The following is a 6160-nucleotide window of genomic DNA, read 5'->3' as shown; positions in this document are numbered from 1 at the left end:
CAGCTGCTGCGTGAATCCTGTGACAACAATGATTAGTTGGCACAAAAGACCGGGGAACTCAGGTGTCCCATATGCTTTATGCTCTTATATTCTGCTTACTGTTATGTGAATCTGGGAGTGAACAAATTGACTGTGTGTGTGCGCGTGTGTGTCTGCTCTGTCAAATTTGTTGTAGTTACAGTGCAGGCTTTCAATACCAGGACGTCCATTTCAAGTTTGCTTGCGTGCTGCAGACAGCAGGCACAGTTATGCACGATAACTGATAGCAGGTTGAAATATGTCTGTTCCGTTCATGTCTCTGCTTTTGGTATGTCTGATTTATGGCAGCATGCAGCCACTTGAATGCTTAAAATGGATGCATATGTCGGTAAGAAAGTGAAGGTGATGCAATTTTAGTCTGGGTCTTGCATTTGGTTACATGTTATTTATTCATCTAGAGATGACAGGGCACATTTGTTTCTATTTTTGAAAAAAAAAAAATCAGTGCAAGGGCGTCAGGGTTGGCAAAATGGCTTATTTGTACTCCATACCTGATCATTTTTCTATAAGACTAATAACCCACATGAAATTGTAACTTATGAATGCATTTGTGCATGAAAAATTGTTTCACTGAAAACAAAAAAAGATGCTGTATTATAAGTAATAACAAAAAATACATTATAATATATTTATGTGGCAAGTGATTTCTTGAATAAACCACTTGCCACATATGGGAAGGAATCCGTGTGTCATAACCTAAAAACATTTTTTTGCAACTATCCAGTTGTCAGGCGTTGTGTGGAGGCGAGGAGGAAGGAACCCAAACGCAGGACTCGCAGGTAGGTGAAGACTGGTGAAGGTTTATTATAAGGAGTGGATGAACAGAACAGAGGTAGACAATGGCTGGCTGGCTGGACGACTGAATGGCTGGCTGACTTAACTGAACGACATCATCAATGACCCGACACTGAATGGGTAGAACCGAGGGCTTAAATACACAGACTGGTGATAATGATGATAATGATGATAATGAGAGACCGGTGAGTACACAGCTGAACATAATGAACTAATGATACTGGGAAGAGGACTGAACATAATACACACAGACCAAGGCTAACACAATAAAACAGGAAGTGGAACAGGCAGTAGGTAAACAGTGAATGTGAACTGAAAAACACTGGGTCACCGACCCAGGAACCCTGACAGTACCCCCCCCCCAAAGGCCGGCACCCGACGGCCAAAAGAAAAAAGAACCAGAACAGGGCGGGCGGAGGGGGCCCAGGACGGAGGGACGGAGTCCACACAGAGACAGTTCAGGAGGGTGGCCACGCGGCCCGAGGCCGAGACAGTTCAGGTGGGCGGCCACGTGGACACAGTTTGGGAGGCCGGCCGCGCGGAAGGCAACGGCGGCCACTCAGGCGAAGGCGGTCCGGGGGCCGGCCGCGCGGAAGGCAACGGCGGCGGCGGCGAAGGAGACGACGGAGCAGTTCAGGGGGCCGGCCGCGCGGAAGGCAGCGGCGGCTCTCCGGTGTTAGGCGTGCCGGCCATGGCCCGGTGGGCGCACGACCAGACGAGGCAGGGCCAGACGAGGCAGGGCCAGACGAGGCAGGGCCAGACGAGGCAGGGCCAGACGAGGACGAAGGCTCTGAGGCAGGGCCAGACGAGGACGAAGGCTCTGAGGCAGGGCCAGACGAGGACGAAGGCTCTGAGGCAGGGCCAGACGAGGACGAAGGCTCTGAGGCTGGGCCAGACGAGGACGAAGGCTCTGAGGCTGGGCCAGACGAGGACGAAGGCTCTGAGGCAGAGTCTGAGGCCGGACCAGGCGAGGCAGAGGCAGAGCTAGGTGACAGCGAGGCAGCCGCAGGTGGTGGCTGGACGGGCTCCTCGGGCCCTCCTGCTGATGACGAAGGTTGCTGGACGGGCTCCTCGGGCCCTCCAGCTGCCGAGGCATGAGGCTGGTGCAGTTCTCCTGAACCCCCAGCTGACGAGGAAGGCTGCCGGACGGGCTCCTCGGGCCCTCCAGCTGCCGAGGCATGAGGCTGGTGCGGTTCTCCTGAACCCCCAGCTGACGAGGAAGGCTGCCGGACGGGCTCCTCGGGCCCTCCAGCTGCCGAGGCATGAGGCTGGTGCGGTTCTCCTGAACCCCCAGCTGACGAGGAAGGTTGCCGGACGGGCTCCTCGGGCTCTCCAGCTGACGAGGCATGAGGCTGGTGCGGTTCTCCTGAACCCCCAGCTGACGAGGAAGGTTGCCGGACGGGCTCCTCGGGCCCTCCAGCTGACGAGGCATGAGGCTGGTGCGGTTCTCCTGAACCCCCAGCTGACGAAGAAGGTAGCCGGACGGGCTCCTCGGGCCCTCCAGCTGACGAGGCATGAGGCTGGTGCGGTTTCTCCCTGAACCCCCAGCTGACGAAGAAGGTAGCCGGACGGGCTCCTCGGGCCCTCCAGCTGACGAGGCATGAGGCTGGTGCGGTTCTCCTGAAACACCCAGCTGACCGAGGAAGGTTGCCGGACGGGCTCCGCGGGCCTCCAGCGAAAACGGTCCTCAGAACCAAGTGGGGCACTGGAGCCCCTGGCACACACAAGGACAGGGCCAGCGGGTTGCGGAAACCCCTGGCTGAGGAAGCGGCCGGGCCAGCGGGTGCTGAAACCCCTGGCTGGGCAGCAGGGTAGCTCACAGCAGGCTCTGGTCATTACAGCAGGCTCTGGTGACATGAGGCACCTTTTGGACTGGACAGGAGGCGACTAGACTGACTGGACAGGAGGCGACTGAGCTACGGGAGACTGGACAGGAGGAGACTGGAGAGCAGGCGAGTGAACTGACGGGAGTGGAAGCTGGAGAGCAGGCGAGTGAAACTGACGGGAGTGGAAGCTGGAGAGCAGGCGAGGGAACTGACGGGAGTGGAAGCTGGAGAGCAGGCGAGGGAACTGACGGGAGTGGAAGCTGGAGAGCAGGCGAGGGAACTGACGGGAGTGGAAGCTGGAGAGCAGGAGAGGGAACTGACGGGAGGGGAAGCTGGAGAGCAGGCGAGGGAACTGACGGGAGCGGAAGCTGGAGAGCAGGCGAGGGAACTGACGGGAGTGGAAGCTGGAGAGCAGGCGAGGGAACTGACGGGAGTGGAAGCTGAACAGCAGGCGAGGGAACTGACGGGAGTGGAAGCTGAACAGCAGGCGAGGGAACTGACAGGAGTGGAAGCTGAACAGCAGGCGAGGGAACTGACAGGAGTGGAAGCTGAACAGCAGGCGAGGGAACTGACAGGAGTGGAAGCTGAACAGCAGGTGAGGCTGACGACGGAGCTGAGGTTGGTGTGGCTAATGGCTGAGCTAAAGAGTGAGCTAGTGAAGGGGACAACAGTGCAGCCTGGGCTAATAAAGCTGGTGCCTGAGCAGGGGACACCTCAGCTAGCCTAACCAGTGATACTGCGAGGGCGTGAAAAGCTGGATCAGGAGGTGGATGAAGGGGTGAAGTAGTAGGTGGACCGGTTAGCTCTTTCGTGCCTCCAGAGCGTGAGGGCACTGGCTGGAGAGCCTCAGCTGAGTCTCTAGGGGGGTCAGGCTGGATCCTGGCCGTCCTCAGCCTAGGCGCTGGGACAGGCACAGGAGGTGGCTGGACACCAGTCACCCCCACTCGAGAAACCGAAGCGGGTGTGGCGGTAGACTGGGTCGCAGCTGCCCTCCTCCTGGGAGCTGGCACTGGTGTGGGGGTAGACTGACTGACGGGAGTGGAGATAATGACTGGGTGTGTGATGTTAGCAGGTTTATTGGGGATTGTTCTGGTTTTCCTGCCACCACTATTTACAGTCTTTGGGAGAGCAGAGCAGAACAAATCTTCCCAGTCCACAGAATCCTCCAGGAGGGAAACATCCCACGAATCAGAGATGGGGTTATGGTGCGTTTTGAGTGGATAATCAGATGGTGAGTGCGAAAAACAGTCACTGGAACTCACCATCGGGAGTGGCTGAAAGTAGTCCGTTTTATGGCGGCGTGTGCACCGATTTCTCCGGGAGGAGGAAGCGGGCGGGGTACACGTCCGAGCCTCTGGCACGGGAGCCTCTGTTGAGCCGAGGTGGAAGACGGAGCCGCTGTGCCGTGGCGAGGTTGAAGGTCCGGTGAATGAGGCAGGCGATGTGTGAGCGTGGAGCGGAGTGGCGAGAGAGGGAGCGGCCGAAGCGCGGCGTGAAACGTCCACTCTCCGCGGCAGATGCTCCGGTGCAGGTGAGGCAGCAGGTGGGGGAACGCGGCGTCTCCGAGGCCCACCCAGAGCCAAGCGAGTGCCCTCGAAGACGTGCTCTCGCTCCGCGAAGAGCCGCTGTCTCTCCTTGAGTTTTTCCGCCCACAAGGAGAGCGCTACCTCCTGCCGCTCATAGAGGTCCGAGTCCGCTGGGTTCCTAGCGTGTCTTCGTGGCACGGGTCGGGTCATTCTGTCAGGCGTTGTGTGGAGGCGAGGAGGAAGGAACCCAAACGCAGGACTCGCAGGTAGGTGAAGACTGGTGAAGGTTTATTATAAGGAGTGGATGAACAGAACAGAGGTAGACAATGGCTGGCTGGCTGGCTGGACGACTGAATGGCTGGCTGACTTAACTGAACTGAACGACATCATCAATGACCCGACACTGAATGGGTAGAACCGAGGGCTTAAATACACAGACTGGTGATAATGATGATAATGAGAGACTGGTGAGTACACAGCTGAACATAATGAACTAATGATACTGGGAAGAGGACTGAACATAATACACACAGACCAAGGCTAACACAATAAAACAGGAAGTGGAACAGGCAGTAGGTAAACAGTGAATGTGAACTGAAAACACTGGGTCACCGACCCAGGAACCCTGACACCAGTCTTTAAGTGATGACGTATCAATCCTTCCGGGTCCAAACTACTCTGCGTTTATTAAGGCTGTTGTGTTTTTAACATGTTTTAATGCTTTGTATCTTGTTCTATTTAATCTGAACAAGCATCTAAAAACAGTCAGTGATCACTGTCGGCCTCTCTCGGTTTTTATTACCACTATTCATTTTAAAGCTCATTTGTGCCTAACCACCGGGAACCCTTGCGTTTAATTTTATAGAGTAGAAAAAAGTTAGCGTGCATCCTCCAGCTTTACTGTGTTTATATTATGCTAACCATAGCCGTTTTGCTAGCCACCACATAGCATATCATTATATACCAGCTAGCCCAGCTCCAGTAACCCTACAAACGTCACTGTTGTTTAATTTCCTGTCTTCATTCATGTTGGAAGTGATAGCAGATGCCTGGATGTTAAACGTAATTGTTACACCTGGTAGAGCAGCCATACTGATCATTTTATTAAAGATGAAAGAATTCAGAGAGTTTGTAACGCTTAGTGATGCTGCAGTGTTTGTTTGACTCTGGGACCTGAAGTGGAGTTTGGAGCCAGAAATGGTTAATGATGTCAGACATAAAGACCAGCTAAATCTTTAGTACATTTGTTTTATATTATATAGTCACATTTTCAATCATATGTTAAGGAGGGAATGTTTTCTGCTGCCCCCATTTCTACCTGGTCATGTTTCTAAGGTAGAATCACTGTGGTGATCGCTTTAAAGTCTCTTTGCACACTTCATCTTTGCTTTGTGTTCATTCCTAAATACTAAGAAAAATGTTATGCATGTATAGGGATGTGTGTGTGTGACTGTAGCCTAAAGTCTTAACTCTAATCTTAAAAGTAGATGGTGCATGTCTCCCAAAACCAAACTGGAAGGCCCTGATGAGGAGCTAGTTCCACAGAAGAGGGGCATGAAAGCTGAAAGGACTCCCTTCCATTCTACTGTTATATACCCTAGGAACAAAGTAAAAAAGCAGTCTGAGAATGAAGTGCTGGCTTGGGGTGATATGGAACTTCGAGGTCTTTAAGATAAGTCAGCAAATGTACAGGTATACTCTTTGAGACCAAAGCGTCAGACAGACTACACCCCTCAGCAAAGAACAACCCTGTAAAATACCAAGGGTTAGATATACTCCTGCCCAGATGGGATTAATAGTACCAGAAGAGGTCAAGTTTGTCTTGGGAAGCAAATTCAATATAGCAAAATATGCGGCTCAGCAATCTGGGAAAGCAGAACTGCAAACAGTTCATGTAGTAAATGAACTGCTGTGAAGCAGGGGATTTAAGACCTGAAGCCATCTTTACATATAGCTTTGCTATAAATGATTCCA

The 6160-nt window shown here is 53.3% G+C and overlaps 1 protein-coding gene across 1 annotated transcript; it reads right to left on the bottom strand.

Moving 5' to 3' along the window:
* Nucleotides 1-1510: 1510 nt before the first annotated feature.
* On the bottom strand, nt 1511-4396 carry LOC120730128 (proline-rich protein 36-like). Its single transcript, XM_040026288.1, has 3 exons — nt 2655-4396; nt 2473-2548; nt 1511-1624 (listed from the first exon to the last, which is right to left on the bottom strand). Exons 1-3 carry the CDS (start codon nt 4394-4396, stop codon nt 1511-1513), a joined length of 1932 nt encoding a protein of 643 aa, XP_039882222.1.
* Nucleotides 4397-6160: the final 1764 nt, after the last annotated feature.

Source organism: Simochromis diagramma, unplaced genomic scaffold, assembly GCF_900408965.1.
Source record: "Simochromis diagramma unplaced genomic scaffold, fSimDia1.1 OVJJ01000746.1, whole genome shotgun sequence".
Taxonomy (NCBI): Eukaryota; Metazoa; Chordata; class Actinopteri; order Cichliformes; family Cichlidae; genus Simochromis; species Simochromis diagramma.
This window is presented reverse-complemented; position numbering and strand designations above follow the sequence as displayed.